A 21,126-nucleotide genomic window follows, 5' to 3' on the forward strand; every position below is an offset into this window, starting at 1 on the left:
CTGGAAATGCCACTTCCCTGGCTGCCATGCTGGGACTGAGGGGTTCCTCATGGTCTGCAGGCTTGTTCTGGTCCTTAAACAGAAAGGTGCCGGAGCCTGAAGCAGCCAGGGAAGTGGCACATTGAAAAGATTAGAAGCAATGGCCACCCCCTTATTTCCCACTATGGTTGGGTGTGGTGGGGGCCCCGGGGCCCCAGTGAGTCATCTGAATGTAACATTCACCCACTCAGAGAAGATCATTGACCCCCCTTCCCCATCTCATCTCATTCCCCCGACATACCATGAAAGTGAGAGTAGAAATTCACCGACTTTTTATTGATGTACGCGGGCCGGAGAGGCCACAATCACTTCACATTAAATATATTATATACACATCGTTATATACAGTACAGGGGCACAGTGTGGGGGGTCGAGGGGGGGGGGGTTACAGAAACGGTGAACAGATTTATATTTTTGAAAACATTTAGTAAAAATTTAAAACTAAAAAAATGAAAAAAAACAGTTCAACATTCTTTCTGGAACATCGGCAGTTCTCTGGACACTTTGAGGGGACGGTGGCAGTTTTATGGACACTTTGAGTGGGCAGTGGCAGTTCTCTGGACACTTTGAGGGGACGGTGGCAGTTCTCTGGACACTTTGAGGGGACGGTGGCAGTTTTCTGGACACTTTGAGTGGGCAGTGGCAGTTCTCTGGACACTTTGAGGGGACGGTGGCAGTTCTCTGGACACTTTGAGGGGACGGTGGCCGTTCTCTGTACACTTTGAGGGGACGGTGGCAGTTCTCTGGACACTTTGAGGGGACGGTGGCAGTTCTATGGACACTTTGAGGGGACGGTGGCAGTTCTCTGGACACTTTGAGGGGACGGTGGCAGTTCTCTGGACACTTTGAGGGGACGGTGGCAGTTCTCTGGACACTTTGAGGGGACGGTGGCAGTTCTCTGGACACTTTGAGGGGACAGTGGCTGTTCCATGGACACTTTGAGGGGACGGTGGCAGTTCTCTGGACACTTTGAGGGGACGGTGGCAGTTGTCTGGACACTTTGAGGGGACGGTGGCAGTTCTCTTGACACTTTGAGGGGACAGTGGCAGTTCTCTGGACACTTTGAGGGGACAGTGGCAGTTCTCTTGACACTTTGAGGGGACAGTGGCAGTTCTCTTGACACTTTGAGGGGACAGTGGCAATTGTCTGGACACTTTGAGGGGACGGTGGCAGTTCTCTTGACACTTTGAGGGGACAGTGGCAATTGTCTGGACACTTTGAGGGGACGGTGGCAGTTCTCTTGACACTTTGAGGGGACAGTGGCAATTGTCTGGACACTTTGAGGGGGTGGTGGCAGTTCTCTGGACACTTTTTGCTGGCTATGGTGGTAGTTGTTCAGATTGTCCTTCATGTATGGAGAACCTGGTCCTTCATCCTCAGCTCCTGCGGGGGTGGTGGTAGTTGTATGAAGGCTTTTTGGTTAGGGAAAATGGTAGTTGTATGGATGATGTATGGGGGGGGGGGTAGTTATGTAGATGATGTTTGGTTGCTGTTTCTGGAAGGATATTACTCATGGCACCAGAGTCTTGGTCTTGTTGCCCCCCCCTCTGGGCATGGCAGTCTGCCCATGTAGGCAGACATATGGGCAGGGTGGAAAGAGGCAGTAATATCTTCCAGACTTTTGGCCATTTCTGGCTCTGTCAGTCTATGGTGGGGGATCAGATGGTCTTCTCTCTAGTTAGTGTTAGACCGCACTGTGAAAGACACTCGTCCCTGGAATTTGTCCCGGTCGTTGTTGTTGACGATGTTGCCGGCGTTCACCAAGCATTCCACGTTATGGTCCATGTTTTGTGTCAGGTTCAGGAATTGCACCGCCACGTAAGGCTGGGTGTAGTTTGGCTGCAGAAGAGGGGAGAGCAGAGAGAAGTCAGTGACCATCTGATGGGGAATTCAATTCCACACTGGACTGGGGCAAAATATGAGACACTTCACATTATAGAAGAGGGGGTGGACCCAACAGACTGTGCAATCATATCCTCAGATGTTCACACTACCCTATTCCTGGGGTGAGGTTTGGTCTTCTGCCCCTCTGGCACCCTACGGAAGGTTCTTACCTGCACCTGATTTCCATAGTAGGGGTAGTACAATCCCATCCACCCCCTGTACCTGGGGTAAGTTTTGGTTTTCTACCCCTCTGGCACCCAGCAGGACGTTCTCACCTGCACCGGATTTCCATAGTAGGGGGTGTACATAGATGGACCCAATGGACTCTACAATTCCATCCCCAGATTTTAACACTGCCCTATACCAAGGGTAAGGTTTGGTGTTCTGCCCCTCTGGCACCCTACAGAAGGTTCTTACCTGCACTGGATTTCTATAGTAGGGGTAGTACATGGATGGACCCAATGGACTCTACAATTCCATCCCCAGATGTTAACACCGCCCTATACCAAGGGTAAGGTTTGGTCTTCTGCCCCTCTGGCACCCTACGGAAGGTCCTTACCTGCACCTGATTTCCATAGTAGGGGTAGTACAATCCCATCCACCCCCTGTACCTGGGTTAATTTTTGGTTTACTACCCCTCTGTCACCCAGCAGGATGTTCTCACCTGCACCGGATTTCTATAGTAGGGGCAGTACATGGATGGACCCAATGGACTCTACAATTCCATCCCCAGATGTTAACACCGCCCTATACCCGGGGTAAGGTTTGGTGTTCTGCCCCCTCTGGCATCCCATGGAAGGTTCTTACCTGCACCGGATTTCCATAGTAGGGGCAGTACATGGATGGACCCAACGGACTCTATAATCCCATCCCCAGATGTTAACACTGCCCTATACCCGGGGTAAGGTTTGGTGTTCTGCCCCTCTGGCACCCAGCAGGAGGTTCTTACCTGCACCTGATTTCCATAGTAGGGGCAGTACATGGATGGACCCAACGGACTCTATAATCCCATCCCCAGATGTTCACACTGCCCTATACCCGGGGTAAGGTTTGGTGTTCTGCCCCTCTGGCACCCAGCAGGAGGTTCTTACCTGCACCTGATTTCCATAGTAGGGGCAGTACATGGATGGACCCAACGGACTCTACAATCCCTTCTCCAGATGTTCACACTGCCCTATACCTGGGGTAAGGTTTGGTGTTCCGCCCCTCTGGCACCCTACGGAAGGTTCTGACCTGCACCTTATTTCCATAGTAGGGGTAGTACAATCCCATCCACCTCACTATTCCTGGGTTAAGACTTGGTGTTCTGCCCCCTCTGGCACCCTGTGGGAGGTCCTAACCTGTACCCAGTTTCTATAGGAGGGGTAACACATGGATGGACCCAATAGACTGTACAATCCCATTCCTGGATGTTCATACTGCCCTGTACCCGGGGAAAGGTTTGGTGTCCCCCCCCCCCTCGGCACCCTGCGGAAGGTCCTTACCTGTGCCCATTGCCCATAGTAGGGGTAGTACTTGAGGTCGATGCTGCCCATGTTCTGGTTGGTGCTGGGAAAGTAGACTCTGCTGCCCAGGAGATTGTCGTTCTGGGAGGGGAGAGAGATATCAGTTACCGTGGTGATCCCCCAATTATTGATAATATTCCTCTATTCCTATCATACATATCATATACAGCATCATACGTATCCTATATCATATGTATCCTATATCATACATATCATATACAGCATCATACGTATCCTATATCATATGTATCCTATATCATACGTCATACATATCATACATATCATATACAGTATCATACATATCATATATCATATACAGCATCATACGTATCCTATACAGTTTAATACATATATACCGTATCATACTATCCTATATCATGCATATCATATACAGTATCATACATATCATACCCATCATATATCATACATATCATACCCATCATATAGCATACATATCAGACGTATCCTATATCATATATCATACATATAATACATATCTTACATCATACATATCCTATATCATACATATCATATATATCATATAGCATATATATTTCATACCTATCATATATCATACTATCATAAAATCTAGAGGAACCAATAGCCTTCAGAAGTCCCTAATTAGTAAATAGAGTCCACCTGTGTGTCATTTAATCTCAGTATAAATGTAGCTGTTCTGTGAAGCCCTCAGAGGTCTGTTAGAGAACCTTAGTGAACAAACAGCATCATGAAGGCCAAGGAGCACACCAGACAGGTCAGGGATAAAGTTGTGGGAGAAGTATATAGCAGGGTCAGGTTATAAAATTATCTCCCAAGCTTTGACCATCTCACGGAGCTCTGTTCAATCCATCATCGGAAAATGGAAAGGAGTATGGCACAACTGCAAACCTACCAAGACCTGGCCGTCCACCTAAACTGACCGGGCCGGGCAAGGAGAGCATTCATCAGAGAAGCAGCCAAGAGGTCCATGGTATATATGCTTTTTCCAGACACTGTATATACACATATATATCGTATGGATATTTATGATGTAAAAGTATGTTTAGGTCTGGAAATGTCTTGTAGGGTTGCTCTATGTCTAGACCTTCCATAGGCTCCATCTTTACCCAGATATACCATGCATGTCTGCCACCCACTATCAGATCTACTTGTATTGTATATAATGGGGGTGTGCAGTCTTTATGTCCTTATGTCATGGAAGGGTTGGCTATGGGTGTATAAATGAGGAGCCTATGGTGCCCCCTATGGGCTCCACCTCTCACGGTCCCATTTACAGTGAGTTTCATCTTCTGAGGAGAATAAAGAGAGATAACAGACCACAGTGAGCCCACCAGGTACTCACCTTGCCGGTACAGGTGATGGTGATGGAGGTGTTGGAGAGGCTCGGGATGACTTCTGGCAAGAAATGTATCACCTGCCGTAATGGAGAAGAACGATGAGCACCAACAATCTGCTGTTAGGAGGGTGTAGTTAGGGGGCTAACGCATAGAGAAGCGTGATAAGACTGAGAGGTGGGGTAAAATATCGACATACAGAGAGATGGAGGGTAACATAGAGAGATGGGGTAATATATAGAGAGATGGAGGGTAACATAGAGAGATGGGGTAATATATAGAGAGATGGAGGGTCACTTATAGAGATGGGGCAATATATAGAGAGATGGAGGGTAACATAGAGAGATGGGGGGTCACTTATAGAGATGGGGTAATATATAGAGAGATGGAGGGTCACTTATAGAGATGGGGTAATATAAAGTGAGATGGAGGGTCACTTATAGAGATGGGGTAATATATAGAGAGATGGAGGGTAACATAGAGAGATGGGGTAATATATAGAGAGATGGAGGGTAACATAGAGAGATGGGGTAATATATAAAGAGATGGAGGGTAACATAGAGAGATGGGGTAATATATAGAGAGATGGAGGGTCACTTATAGAGATGGGGTAATATATAGAGAGATGGAGGGTCACTTATAGCGATGGGGTAATATATAGAGAGATGGAGGGTAACATAGCGAGATGGGGTAATATATAGAGAGATGGGGTAATATATAGAGAGATGGAGGGTCACTTATAGAGATGGGGTAATATATAGAGAGATGGAGGGTCACTTAGAGAGATGGGGTAATATATAGAGAGATGGGGTAATATATAGAGAGATGGAGGGTCACTTATAGAGATGGGGTAATATATAGAGAGATGGAGGGTAACATAGAGAGATGGGGTAATATATAGAGAGATGGAGGGTCACTTATAGAGATGGGGTAATATAAAGAGAGATGGAGGGTCACTTATAGAGATGGGGTAATATATAGAGAGATGGAGGGTAACATAGAGAGATGGGGTAATATATAGAGAGATGGAGGGTCACTTATAGAGATGGGGTAATATATAGAGAGATGGAGGGTCACTTATAGCGATGGGGTAATATATAGAGAGATGGAGGGTCACTTATAGCGATGGGGTAATATATAGAGAGATGGAGGGTAACATAGAGAGATGGGGTAATATATAGAGAGATGGGGTAATATATAGAGAGATGGAGGGTCACTTATAGAGATGGGGTAATATAAAGAGAGATGGAGGGTCACTTATAGAGATGGAGGTAACGTGCAGAAGTGGAGGATAATGTATGGAGATGGAGGGGTATGTACAGAGATGGAGATGAATTGGTGTACAGAGATTTTAGGGTGGTTCAATATATGGTACATCCCCCCCAGATGCCTCACCCGGTTCATTTTGATGAGCACACATGGCGTTCCATTGGCGTATCCATAGGAGGCATCATCGAGCCCAGAGCAGTTACCCAGCAGTTCCCGGGTGAACTGACAAGCCAGCTTGTCAGTGGTAATGTTGTCCTGTCTGAAGTAGCCTTGAAATGGGCAGTCGATGCCCTTTTGCTGCTGGGTGGATTGGTTATATTCTGCAGGAGAGAAGGAGATAGTGTCACAGCAGGAAGGTTCTTCAGAAAGATGGTACATTAGATTTGACCTAGACTTTCATTAAATATCTTGGTGATGGCAGCGGATGGAGGGCCCGGGGATAGACATGTTAGAGGGACGATAAGAGGAAGATGCCTCTGAGGGAAGGGGGATGGAGCTGGATGTAGATGATGTGGAAGGATGGATGGAGGACCTAAGTATCAGAGGTAGGTAATATGGACAGAAGTTGGGCACAGTGTGCGTTGGGCAGAGGGTTGGAGATCAGGTGTCGGAAGAGTGGTGTGAGGTTGGTGACAACCACTAATGAGAGAGGTCAGATGTCATGGGTTTAGGTTGGGCAGAGGGTTGGAGATCAGGTGTCTGGAGAGTGGTGTGAGGTTGGTGATAACCACTGATGAGAGGGGTCAGATGTCATGGGTTGAGGTTGGACAGAGGGTTGGAGATTAGGTGTCTGGAGAGTGGTGTGAGATTGGTGATAACCAATGGCAAGAGGGGTCAGATGTCATGGGTTGAGGTTGAACAGAGGGTTGGAGATCAGGTGGCTGGAGAGTGGTGTGAGGTCGGTGATAACCACTAATGAGAGAGGTCAGATGTCATGGGTTGAGGCTGGCCAGAGGGTTGGAGATCAGGTATCTGGAGAGTGGTGTGAGGTCGGTGATAACCAATCATGAGAGGGGTCAGATGTCATGGGTTGTGGTTGGACAGAGGGTTGGAGATCAGGTGTCTGCAGAGTGGTGTGAGGTCGGTGATAACCAATGATGAAAGAGGTCAGATGTCATGGGCTGAGGTTGGGTAGAGGGTTGGAAATCAGGCATCTGGAGAGTGGTGTGATGTAGGTGATAACCAATGGTGAGAGAGGTTGGATGTCATGGGTTGGGGTTGAGGTTGGACAGAGGGTTGGTGATCAAATGTCTGGAGAGTGGTGTGAGGTCAGTGATAACCAATCATGAGAGGGGTCAGATGTCATGGGTTTAGGTTGGGCAGAGGGTTGGTGATCAAATGTCTGGAGAGCGGTGTGAGGTCAGTGATAACCAATGATGAGAGAGGTCAGATGACATGGGTTGAGGTTGGGTAGAGGGTTGGAAATCAGGCATGTGTACAGCGGTGTGAAGTAGGTGATAATCAATTATGAGAGAGATCAGATGTCATGGGTTGAGGTTGGACAGAGGGTTGGAGATCAGGTATCTGGAGAGTGGTGTGAGGTCAGTGATAACCAATGATGAGAGAGGTCAGATGTCATGGGGTGAGGTTGGACAGAGGGTTGGAGATCAGGTATCTGGAGAGTGGTGTGAGGTCAGTGATAACCAATGATGAGAGAGGTCAGATGTCATGGGGTGAGGTTGGGTAGAGGGTTGGAGATCGGGTGTGTGTACAGCGGTGTGAAGTAGGTCATAATCAATGATGAAAGAGGTCAGATGTCATGGGTTGAGGTTGGACAGAGGGTTGGAGATCAGGTATCTGGAGAGTGGTGTGAGGTCGGTGATAACCAATGATGAGAGAGGTCAGATGTCATGGGTTGAGGTTGGGTAGAGGGTTGGAGATCAGGTGTCTGGAGAGTGGTGTGAGGTCGGTGATAACCAATGATGAGAGAGGTCAGATGTCATGGGTTGAGGTTGAGGTTGGACAGAGGGTTGGAGATCAGGTGTCTGGAGAGTGGTGTGAGGTCGGTGATAACCAATGATGAGAGAGGTCAGATGTCATGGGTTGAGGTTGAGGTTGGACAGAGGGTTGGAGATCAGGTGTCTGGAGAGTGGTGTGAGGTCAGTGATAACCAATGATGAGAGAGGTCAGATGTCATGGGTTGAGGTTGGGTAGAGGGTTGGAGATAAGGTGTCTGGAGAGCGGTGTGAGGTAGGTGATAACCAATGATGAAAGAGGTCAGATGTCATGGGTTGAGGTTGGGCAGAGGCTTGGAGATAAGGTGTCCGGAGAGTGGTGTGAGGTCGGTGATAACCAATGATGAGAGAGGTCAGATGTCATGGGTTGAGGTTGGACAGAGGGTTGGAAATCAGGTGTCTGGAGAGTGGTGTGAGGTCAGTGATAACCAATGATGAGAGAGGTCAGATGTCATGGGTTGAGGTTGGACAGAGGGTTGGAAATCAGGTGTCTGGAGAGTGGTGTGAGGTCAGTGATAACCAATGATGAGAGAGGTCAGATGTCATGGGTTGAGGTTGGGTAGAGGGTTGGAGATCAGGTGTCTGGAGAGCGGTGTGAGGTAGGTGATAACCAATGATGAGAGAGGTCAGATGTCATGGGTTGGGGTTGGGCAGAGGGTTGGAGATCGGGTGTCTGGAGAGTGGTGTGAGGTCAGTGATAACCAATGATGAGAGAGGTCAGATGTCATGGGTTGAGGTTGGACAGAGGGTTGGAGATCAGGTGTCTGGATAGCGGTGTGAGGTCGGTGATAACCAATGATGAGAGGGGTCAGATGTCATGGGCTGAGGTTGGGTAGAGGGTTGGAGATCAGGTGTCTGGAGAGTGGTGTGAGGTCGGTCATAACCAATGATGAGAGAGGTCAGATGTCATGGGTTGAGGTTGGGTAGAGGGTTGGAGATCAGGTGTCTGGAGAGCGGTGGGAGGTCGGTGATAACCAATGATGAGAGAGGTCAGATGTCATGGGTTGAGGTTGGGTAGAGGGTTGGAGATAAGGTGTCTGGAGAGTGGTGTGAGGTCGGTGATAACCAATGATGAGAGAGGTCAGATGTCATGGGTTGAGGTTGGGGTTGGGTAGAGGGTTGGAGATCAGGTGTCTGGAGAGGCGGTGTGAGGTTGGTGATAACCAATGATGAGAGGGGTCAGATGTCATGGGTTGGTTTAGATAATGTTGAGAGATGTGGAGGATGGCTGATTGAGGAAATATTGGATAAAGAGGGATGGAGGGAGATCAATCATCTGATAGGAAGATGGTGGTCATTAGGAATGGTAAGAGAACAGACATTTTCAGAAGATATTGGAACGCACTGGATGATACTGGGAGGTGTGGAGACATTGGATGAGGTGAGGGGACAGACATGGGGGGTGATGGTGAAGATAGATATGAATTGAAGATTCTGGGGAGATATGACAGATGGACCTGGGGATGGGCGCTGGTGACAGACTTTGGGTGCCAGAGGGCAATACATATCAGTGGTAGGTGGTGGAAGGAGACAGATGAATTAGAAGAGATCTTTGTGGACTCACCTTTCAGTGCAGTATTGATGCTGTCAACATACGTCTGCCAGGTTTGGTTTTGTCCATTAAACGTGATCTGTAGGGAGCTTATGTTGGGTTTTATCATTAACCCTGCAAGGAGAGAGGTCACACATATGAATACAAGAAAAAATGTTCAGATGGTATGCCAACTCCTGTGTTTTCTCCAATGACTGAGAGCTCCCCCTTCCCCCAATGACTGAGAGCTCCCCCTCTCCCCCAATGACTGAGAGCTCCCCCTTCCCCAATGACTGAGAGCTCCCCCTCTCCCCCAATGACTGAGAGCTCCCCCTTCCCCCAATGACTGAGAGCTCCCCCTCTCCCCCTGAGAGCTCCCCCTCTCCCCCAATGACTGAGAGCTCCCCCTCTCCCCCAATGACTGAGAGCTCCCCCTTCCCCCAATGACTGAGAGCTCCCCCTTCCCCCAATGACTGAGAGCTCCCCCTTCCCCCAATGACTGAGAGCTCCCCCTCTCCCCAATGACTGAGAGCTCCCCCTCTCCCCCAATGACTGAGAGCTCCCCCTTCCCCCAATGACTGAGAGCTCCCCCTCTCCCCCTGAGAGCTCCCCCTCTCCCCCAATGACTGAGAGCTCCCCCTCTCCCCCAATGACTGAGAGCTCCCCCTTCCCCCAATGACTGAGAGCTCCCCCTCTCCCCCAATGACTGAGAGCTCCCCCTTCCCCCAATGACTGAGAGCCCCCCCTCTCCCCCAATGACTGAGAGCTCCCCTTCCCCAATGACTGAGAGCTCCCCCTCTCCCCCAATGACTGAGAGCTCCCCCCTTCCCCCAATGACTGAGAGCTCCCCCCTCTCCCCCTGAGAGCTCCCCCTCTCCCCCAATGACTGAGAGCTCCCCCTTCCCCCAATGACTGAGAGCTCCCCCTCTCCCCAATGACTGAGAGCTCCCCTCTCCCCAATGACTGAGAGCTCCCCCTTCCCCCAATGACTGAGAGCTCCCCCTCTCCCCAATGACTGAGAGCTCCCCCTCTCCCCCAATGACTGAGAGCTCCCCTTCCCCCAATGACTGAGAGCTCCCCCTTCCCCCAATGACTGAGAGCTCCCCCTCTCCCCAATGACTGAGAGCTCCCCCTTCCCCCAATGACTGAGAGCTCCCCCTCTCCCCAATGACTGAGAGCTCCCCCTTCCCCCAATGACTGAGAGCTCCCCCTTCCCCCAATGACTGAGAGCTCCCCCTCCCCCCAATGACTGAGAGCTCCCCCTTCCCCCAATGACTGAGAGCTCCCCCTTCCCCCAATGACTGAGAGCTCCCCCTTCCCCCAATGACTGAGAGCTCCCCCTCTCCCCAATGACTGAGAGCTCCCCCTCTCCCCCAAATACTGATACCTCCCCCTCTCCCCCAAATACTGATGGTTCCCCCAGTGCACCATGACCTCCCCCCAGACTGACGGATCGTTGACTCCACCATGTCCTCCCCCAATGACTGACAGATCACCCACTGACTGCACCAAGACCTCCCCACGGACTCCCTATTCATATATTGTATCATGTTCTACCCAAAGCAGTGTTCATTTCATCAACCAAAATATTTTCGTCATAGTTCTCGTCAGCCGCATGTTTTCAGTGACGAAAACGAAACAAAAAATAAATGAAAATGAAGTCAATTGACGAAAAAATTATGATGAAAGCCAAGCCCAGTTTTCGTCAATGAAAGAAAACGGAACGAAAATGTGAGGGAGGGACGATTACCACCCAACATCGGCTTTCCTTTGCAGCTCCGCTTGTCTGTTAAAGCCCCGCCCCCCACTTTATAGCCCCCGACCCCCTGACTTTATAGCCTCCGACCCCCTGGCTTTATAGCCCCCACCCCCCTGACTTCATAGCCCCCACCCCTGACTTTATAGCCCCCACCCCCTGACTTTATAGCCTCCGACCCCCTGACTTTATAGCCCCCACCCCCCTGACTTTATAGCCCCCACCCCCCTGACTTTATAGCCCCCACCCCCTGACTTTATAGCCCCCACCTCCCTGACTTTATAGCCCCCGACCCCCCCTCACTTTATAGCCCCCACCCCTGACTTTATAGCCCCCACCCCCTGACTTTATAGCCCCCACCCCCTGACTTTATAGCCCCCACCTCCCTGACTTTATAGCCCCCGACCCCCCTCACTTTATAGCCCCCCACCCCCTGACTTTATAGCCCCCACCCCCTGACTTTATAGCCCCCACCTCCCTGACTTTATAGCCCCCGACCCCCCCTGACTTTATAGCCCCCACCCCCCTGACTTTATAGCCCCCGACCCCCTGACTTTATAGCCCCCACCCCCTGACTTTATAACCTCCGACCCCCTGACTTTATAGCCTCCGACCCCCTGACTTTATAGCCTCCGACCCCCTGACTTTATAGCCTCCGACCCCCTGACTTTATAGCCTCCGACCCCCTGACTTTATAGCCCCCACCCCCCTGACTTTATAGCCCCCACCCCCTGACTTTATAGCCCCCTGACTTTATCTGCAAGCTGTATTGGCTGAGAGGCGCCAACTCCCACCAATCCTTTCCCTTTCCTATGCAGTTCCACACATCACACTCATTCACACTCTTTGCTGCCCTCTGCTGGGCCTTTTCTAGATCGGCCACACATCCCCATCCCCCTCCCCAGACTATAATAATAGCACATTAAAGTTTTATACATGTATTGCAATACCACATAAGGGTCAGTAGGGGGCATCTACTAGGCTGCTGAAAGAAAAAAAAAAAAAGAAAAAAAAAGGTTTTTCTTATTTTCCCCTAATATTTAATGTTGCCATTACAGCCAATAGAGTTTACATTTTAAAAAAATATGTATATTTTAAAGTTGCAATTCTGTTTGTCAAAAAGCAATATTTTTGTTTGTGAAACTTTATTTATAAAGATGTTATATATCACAAAATAAATATTTATCTGTGTCTGGAGTACGAGTTCAACCCTTCAGACTGGAAATGATAACATTTTATTACAACTAAAACAATTCAGATGACTAAAATAGGGACTAAGGGCCGGTTCACACTGCGAGCCGCGGCGAGGCGTCTCCGACTTCCTCGCCGCGACTTGCAGGGGGGGTCAGCGGCGACTTGCAGAGGACTTCTGCATAGAAGTCAATGCAAGTCGCCCCGAAGTAGTACAGGAACCTTTTTTCTGAGTCGGAGCGACTCGAGTCGCTCCTCTCAGAACGGTTCCATTGTACTCAATGGGACGACTTGCGGGAGCGAGGCGAGGCGAGCCGTGTCGCCTCGCCTCGCGCCGCAGTGTGAACCGGCCCTAAAACTAAAATGGCATTTTAGTCAGAAGACTGCGACTAGAACTAAATCCAAATCTGATGTCAAAATTACAGCCGCAAAGACAGACTGAGGGTTCCCCCCGTGCATCACGACCTCCCCACAGACTGACTGATGGTCTACTCCACCATGTTCTCCCCAAAGACAGACTGAGGGTTCCCCCCCGTGCATCACAACCTCCCCACAGACTGACTGATGGTCTACTCCACCATGTTCTCCCTAAAGACAGACTGAGGGGTTCCCCCCCGTGCATCACAACCTCCCCACAGACTGACTGATGGTCTACTCCACCATGTTCTCCCCAAAGACAGACTGAGGTTTCCCCCCCGTGCATCACACCCTCCCCACAGACTGACTGATGGTCTACTCCACCATGTTCTCCCAAAGACAGACTGAGGGTTCCCCCCCGTGCATCACAACCTCCCCACAGACTGACTGATGGTCTACTCCACCATGTTCTCCCTAAAGACAGACTGAGGGTTCCCCCCGTGCATCACAACCTCCCCACAGACTGACTGATGGTCTACTCCACCATGTTCTCCCCAAAGACAGACTGAGGTTTCCCCCCCGTGCATCACACCCTCCCCACAGACTGACTGATGGTCTACTCCACCATGTTCTCCCCAAAGACAGACTGAGGGTTCCCCCCCATGCATCACAACCTCCCCACAGACTGACTGATGGTCTACTCCACCATGTTCTCCCTAAAGACAGACTGAGGGTTCCCCCCCGTGCATCACAACCTCCCCACAGACTGACTGATGGTCTACTCCACCATGTTCTCCCCAAAGACAGACTGAGGTTTCCCCCCCGTGCATCACACCCTCCCCACAGACTGACTGATGGTCTACTCCACCATGTTCTCCCCAAAGACAGACTGAGGGTTCCCCCCCATGCATCACAACCTCCCCACAGACTGACTGATGGTCTACTCCACCATGTTCTCCCCAAAGACAGACTGAGGGTTGCCCCCGTGCATCACGACCTCCCCACAGACTGACTGATGGTCTACTCCACCATGTTCTGCCCAAAGACAGACCGAGGGTTCCCCCCCATGCATCACAACCTCCCCACAGACTGACTGATGGTCTACTCCACCATGTTCTCCCCAAAGACAGACTGAGGGTTGCCCCCGTGCATCACGACCTCCCCACAGACTGACTGATGGTCTACTCCACCATGTTCTGCCCAATGACAGACTGAGGGTTCCCCCCGTGCATCATGACCTCCCCACAGACTGACTGATGGTCTACTCCACCATGTTCTCCCCAAAGACAGACTGAGGGTTCCACCCCCGTGCATCACACCCTCCCCACAGACTGACTGATGGTCTACTCCACCATGTTCTCCCCAAAGACAGACTGAGGGTTCCCCCCGTGCATCACGACCTCCCCACAGACTGACTGATGGTCTACTCCACCATGTTCCCCCCAAAGACAGACTGAGGGTTCCCCCCGTGCATCACGACCTCCCCACAGACTGACTGATGGTCTACTCCACCATGTTCTCCCCAAAGACAGACTGAGGGTTCCCCCCGTGCATCACGACCTCCCCACAGACTGACTGATGGTCTACTCCACCATGTTCTCCCCAAAGACAGACTGAGGGTTCCCCCCGTGCATCACGACCTCCCCACAGACTGACTGATGGTCTACTCCACCATGTTCTCCCCAAAGACAGACTGAGGGTTCCCCCCGTGCATCACGACCTCCCCACAGACTGACTGATGGTCTACTCCACCATGTTCTCCCCAAAGACAGACTGAGGGTTCCCCCCCGTGCATCACGACCTCCCCACAGACTGACTGATGGTCTACTCCACCATGTTCTCCCCAAAGACAGACTGAGGGTTCCCCCGTGCATCACGACCTCCCCACAGACTGACTGATGGTCTACTCCACCATGTTCTCCCCAAAGACAGACTGAGGGTTCCCCCCCGTGCATCACGACCTCCCCACAGACTGACTGATGGTCTACTCCACCATGTTCTCCCCAAAGACAGACTGAGGGTTCCCCCCGTGCATCACGACCTCCCCACAGACTGACTGATGGTCTACTCCACCATGTTCTCCCCAAAGACAGACTGAGGGTTCCCCCCGTGCATCACGACCTCCCCCACAGACTGACTGATGGTCTACTCCACCATGTTCTCCCCCAAAGACAGACTGAGGGTTCCCCCCCGTGCATCACGACCTCCCCACAGACTGACTGATGGTCTACTCCACCATGTTCTCCCCAAAGACAGACTGAGGGTTCCCCCCGTGCATCACGACCTCCCCACAGACTGACTGATGGTCTACTCCACCATGTTCTCCTCAAAGACAGACTGAGGGTTCCCCCCGTGCATCACACCCTCCCCACAGACTGACTGATGGTCTACTCCACCATGTTCTCCCCAAAGACAGACTGAGGGTTCCCCCCGTGCATCACGACCTCCCCACAGACTGACTGATGGTCTACTCCACCATGTTCTCCTCAAAGACAGACTGAGGGTTCCCCCCGTGCATCACACCCTCCCCACAGACTGACTGATGTCTACTCCACCATGTTCTGCCCAATGACAGACTGAGGGTTCCCCCCCGTGCATCACGACCTCCCCACAGACTGACTGATGGTCTACTCCACCATGTTCTGCCCAATGACAGACTGAGGGTTCCCCCCCGTGCATCACGACCTCCCCACAGACCTGACTGATGGTCTACTCCACCATGTTCTCCCCAAAGACAGACTGAGGGTTCCCCCCCGTGCATCACGACCTCCCCACAGACTGACTGATGGTCTACTCCACCATGTTCTCCCCAAAGACAGACTGAGGGTTCCCCCCCGTGCATCACGACCTCCCCACAGACTGACTGATGGTCTACTCCACCATGTTCTGCCAAAGACAGACTTGCTGTTCATACACTTCACCATGTTCTTCAGAAAAAAAAATGACCAGCTTGCCCACTTCACCATGACTTCTGCAAAGACTGACAGCTTCCCCGCTCCATTCTTTTTCTCTCAAAGTTTAACAGCTCAACCACTCCACAATGTTTTCCCCAAAGACTGACGGTTTGCCTATTCCACCATGTCCTTCCCAAAGGCTAATGGTTCAAATACTCCACCATGCTCTCCCCAAAGGCTAATGGTTCAAATCCTCCACCATGTTCTCCCCAAAGGCTAATGGTTCAAATCCTCCACCATGTTCTCCCCAAAGGCTAATGGTTCAAATCCTCCACCATGCTCTCCCCAAAGGCTAATGGTTCAAATCCTCCACCATGTTCTCCCCAAAGGCTAATGGTTCAAATACTCCACCAGGTTCTCCCCAAAGGCTAATGGTTCAAATCCTACACCATGTTCTCCCCAAAGGCTAATGGTTCAAATCCTCCACCATGTTCTCCCCAAAGGCTAATGGTTCAAATCCTACACCAGGTTCTCCCCAAAGGCTAATGGTTAAAATCCTCCACCAGGTTCTCCCCAAAGGCTAATGGTTCAAATACTCCACCAGGTTCTCCCCAAAGGCTAATGGTTCAAATCCTCCACCAGGTTCTCCCCAAAGACTGACGGTTTGCCTATTCCATCATGTCCTTCCCAAAGGCTAATGGTTCAAATACTCCACCAGGTTCTCCCCAAAGGCTAATGGTTCAAATACTCCACCAGGTTCTCCCCAAAGGCTAATGGTTCAAATCCTACACCATGTTCTCCCCAAAGGCTAATGGTTCAAATACTCCACCATGTTCTCCCCAAAGACTGATGATTCAAAATGACCTCCCCACAGACTGACAGTTTGCCTACTCTACCATGTCCTCCCCAAAGACTAATTGCTCAACTACTCCACCATTTTCTCCACAAAGACTGATGATTCACAATGACTTCCCCAAAGACCGATGATCTGACTACTCCATCAAGTTTTCCCCAAAGACCGATGATTCACAACAACCTCTCCACAGACTGATGGTTTGACTACTCCATCATGTTCTCCACAAAGACTGATGATTCACAATGACCTCCCAAAAGACTTATGGTCTGACTAGTCCATCAGGTCTTCTCTGAAGACCAATAATTCACAATGACTTCCCCACAGACTAACGACTAACTCCCACCATATTCTCCCCAAAGACTGACGGTTTGCCTACTCCACCATATTCTCCCCAAAGACCGATGATCTGACTACTCAATCAAGTTTTCCCCAAAGACCAATGATTCACAACGACCTCTCCATAGACTACTCTACCATGACCTCCCCAAGACTGATGATCTGACTAGTCCATCAAGTCTTCCCCGAAGACTGATAATTCACAATGACTTCCCCACTGACTAACTGTTTGCCTATCCCACCATATTCTCCCCAAAGACTGATGGTTTGCCTATCCCACCATATTCTCCCCAAAGACTGCTGGTTTGCCTACTCCACCATGTTCTCCCCAAAGACTGCTGGTTTGCCTATCCCACCATGTTCTCCCCAATGACTGCTGGTTTGCCTATCCCACCATATTCTCCCCAAAGACTGATGGTTTGCCTACTCCACCATGTTCTCCCTAAAGACCGAAGATTCTCAGCTCCCTCCCCACAGACTGATGGTTAATCTACTCCACCGTGTTCTTCTCAAAGATTGATGGCTCGCCTACTATCCCCCACAGACGGACAGCTTGCCCTCACCCTCTTCACCCATAAAAGCCCTCATGGGAGTCCTCACCCCGCAGACACATCAGATATTTCTCCATATCTCCTGCTCCGGAGAGAGTTTTCTCAGTGAGGTGCTATGGTGGAATGTCCTTCTCCAGACACCTTGGATGGTTTCTGAGGATGAGGACTATGGGAAGGGGTCTGACTAGCAGGACCGAAGAGAGCTTTCATTGGCCACCGCCTATGGATTGGAAATAGAGGCATCCCCCATGGGAAATGAATGAGGAGTTTCCCTTACCTGGATATGTCAGTCGATCTTCATATTTCGGATAATTGTGATCGATGGTCTGCAGCATCACATACAAACAGAGAGCGAAGATTCCCGAGAGGACGGCATAGAACACCAAATAGAAGCTGATGATCAGCCCTGGGGGGACAAAGGGGCAATTATATTCATCTGGTCTCACTGGAGGTGGAGCAGCACCTCACTAATACCAAGGGGGGAGAGCCCCACCCAACTGTGATGGAGAGGAGGATCCCCCCGAACTGTGATGTAGAGGAGGATCCCCCTGAACTGTGATGTAGAGGAGGATCCCCCTGAACTGTGATGTAGAGGAGGATCCCCCTGAACTGTGATGTAGAGGGAGGATCCCCCTGAACTGTGATGTAGAGGAGGATCCCCCTGAACGGTGATGTGGGGTGCTGTAGAGGAGGATCCCCCTGAACTGTGATGTGGGGTGCTGTAGAGGAGGATCCCCCTGAACTGTGATGTGGGGGCTGTAGAGGAGGATCCCCTGAACTGTGATGTAGAGGAGGATCCCCCTGAACTGTGATGTGGGGGGCTGTAGAGGAGGATCCCCCTGAATGGTGATGTGGGGGGCTGTAGAGGAGGATCCCCCTGAACTGTGATGTGGGGTGGTGTAGAGGGGGATCCCCCTGAAACGGTGATGTGGGGGGCCGTAGAGGAGGATCCCGCTAAAGGGTGATGTGGGGGGCCATAGAGGAGGATCCCCCTGAACGGTGATGTGGGGGGCTGTAGAGGAGGATCCCTCTGAATGGGGATGTGGGGTGGTGTAGAGGGGGATCCCCCTGAACGATGATGTGGGGGGCTGTAGAGGAGGATGTCTGTATACTGTACAAATGATAAGAGTGATAGGACAGAAGGATGTTGTAGATGGGGGTTCCCACCCTCTGTTGCCCCCACTGCCCCATCTATATTATGGCGCCCCCCCCTCCCCATAGATACCCCTCACCCCCCTTCTCTTACCCCAGCTGCTAGCGGTGCGTCCCATAAATTCCCGAGTCTTGGGGTTCCACATAAACTCCTTAAATTCATCGAAGACCTTCCTCCAGGACCTGTTCATGGTGAGGGTTGCCATCTTGCCCGACCTGTTCTGCTTCTGGTCCTGGCACCGCACCTGACTTTTAATCCTTTCATGGGACACGCCCCCCTCATTAATATTCATAGTCTGACCTCCCTCACCTGGGCGGAGGTGTTAGACTGGTATCATGGGTCACCCCCCCCCACCCCCCCACAGAGTCCTCCTCTCCTCATCTATGATGTTCTATTATTCTCTATATCTCCTGACTATACTCCTCTCCTCCATCATATTATTATACAATGTATCCTCCTCTCCTCCATCATAATATTATACAATGTATCCTCCTCTCCTCCATCATATTATTATACAATGTATCCTCCTCTCCTCTCCTCCATCATAATATTATACAATGCATCCTCCTCTCCTCCATCATAATATTATACAATGCATCCTCCTCTCCTCTCCTCCATCATATTATTATACAATGCATCCTCCTCTCCTCCATTATATTATATTATTATACAATGTATCCTCCTCTCCTCTCCTCCATTACATTATTATACAATGTATCCTCCTCTCCTCCATTACATTATTATACAATGTATCCATCCTTATCAGACTGTATGATGTAAGCGATGACATCACTGCTCTCTATTCCCCATCTGCCCCCAGCACCCCCATCACACCAAATAGGGGGGGGTCTCCTACCAACCTACGGAGAAGTACCGAGATCCCCCACCCTCCCCCCACCCCTGAGTGACCAACAGCCCCGCCCCCGCCTGCAGCAGTCCCACAATACACCAAAATATTATTGTTTCCCACGTGACAGCGATCTCCTCCGCCGACACCATGATTGTTATGTTTTCTGTCCAAACAAACAATTTCCTCCTAAACCGATACAATTCACACCGGTGCTGACCGGATCCGACCAATCCCCATCAGCGTACAGCGCCACACCCTACGTCACAGCTATATACATGTATAACAATAATAGGGGGATTAGAGTGTAAGCTCCTCTGTACAGAGACTGATGTGACTGTGGGGGAGGGGACATTAGAGTGTAAGCTCCTCTGTACAGAGACTGATGTGACTGTGGGGGGGAGGGGACATTAGAGTGTAAGCTCCCTCTGTACAGAGACTGATGTGACTGTGGGGGGGGACATTAGAGTGTAAGCTCCTCTGTACAGAGACTGATGTGACTGTGGGGGGAGGGGACATTAGAGTGTAAGCTCCTCTGTACAGAGACTGATGTGACTGTGGGGGGGGGGACATTAGAGTGTAAGTTCCTCTGTACAGAGACTGATGTGACTGTGGGGGAGGGGACATTAGAGTGTAAGCTCCTCTGTACAGAGATTGATGTGACTGTGGGGGGAGGGGACATTAGAGTGTAAGCTCCTCTGTACAGAGACTGATGTGACTGTGGGGGGAGGGGACATTAGAGTGTAAGCTCCTCTGTACAGATACTGATGTGACTGTGGGGGGGGGGGGACATTAGAGTGTAAGTTCCTCTGTACAGAGACTGATGTGACTGTGGGGGAGGGGACATTAGAGTGTAAGCTCCTCTGTACAGAGACTGATGTGACTGTGGGGGGGAGGGGACATTAGAGTGTAAGCTCCTCTGTACAGAGACTGATGTGACTGTGGGGGGGAGGGGACATTAGAGTGTAAGCTCCTCTGTACAGATACTGATGTGACTGTGGGGGGGGGACATTAGAGTGTAAGCTCCTCTGTACAGAGACTGATGTGACTGTGGGGGAGGGGACATTAGAGTGTAAGCTCCCTCTGTACAGAGACTGATGTAACTGTGGGGGAGGGGACATTAGAGTGTAAGCTCCTCTGTACAGAGACTGATGTGACTGTGGGGGAGGGGGGACATTAGAGTGTAAGCTCCTCTGTACAGAGACTGATGTGACTGTGGGGGGAGGGGACATTAGAGTGTAAGCTCCTCTGTACAGAGACTGATGTGACTGTGGGGGGGAGGGGACATTAGAGTGTAAGCTCCTCTGTACAGAGACTGATGTGACTGTGGGGGGAGGGGACATTAGAGTGTAAGCTCCTCTGTACAGAGACTGATGTGACTGTGGGGAGGGGACATTAGAGTGTAAGCTCCTCTGTACAGAGACTGATGTGACTGTGCGGGGGAGGGGACATTAGAGTGTAAGCTCCTCTGTACAGAGACTGATGTGACTGTGGGGGGGAGGGGACATTAGAGTGTAAGCTCCTCTGTATAGAGACTGATGTGACTGTGGGGGGAGGGGACATTAGAGTGTAAGCTCCTCTGTATAGAGACTGATGTGACTGTGGGGGAGGGGACATTAGAGTGTAAGCTCCTCTGTACAGAGACTGATGTGACTGTGGGGGAGGGGA

The 21,126-nt window shown here is 50.7% G+C and overlaps 1 protein-coding gene across 1 annotated transcript; it reads right to left on the reverse strand.

Moving 5' to 3' along the window:
- Nucleotides 1–294: 294 nt before the first annotated feature.
- LOC143959403 (sodium/potassium-transporting ATPase subunit beta-2-like) lies at nt 295–18,925 on the reverse strand. Its single transcript, XM_077468043.1, has 7 exons — nt 18,705–18,925; nt 17,736–17,864; nt 9,551–9,652; nt 6,158–6,351; nt 4,771–4,842; nt 3,408–3,509; nt 295–1,878 (listed from the first exon to the last, which is right to left on the reverse strand). The coding sequence occupies exons 1-7, from the start codon at nt 18,901–18,903 to the stop codon at nt 1,714–1,716; spliced, it is 963 nt and encodes a 320-aa protein (XP_077324169.1). The 5' UTR covers nt 18,904–18,925; the 3' UTR covers nt 295–1,713.
- Between the last annotated feature and the right edge of the window lie 2,201 nt (nt 18,926–21,126).

Source organism: Lithobates pipiens, unplaced genomic scaffold (assembly GCF_037356315.1).
Source record: "Lithobates pipiens isolate NorthernLeopardFrog02 unplaced genomic scaffold, aLitPip1_a1.2 Scaffold_73, whole genome shotgun sequence".
Classification (NCBI taxonomy): Eukaryota; Metazoa; Chordata; class Amphibia; order Anura; family Ranidae; genus Lithobates; species Lithobates pipiens.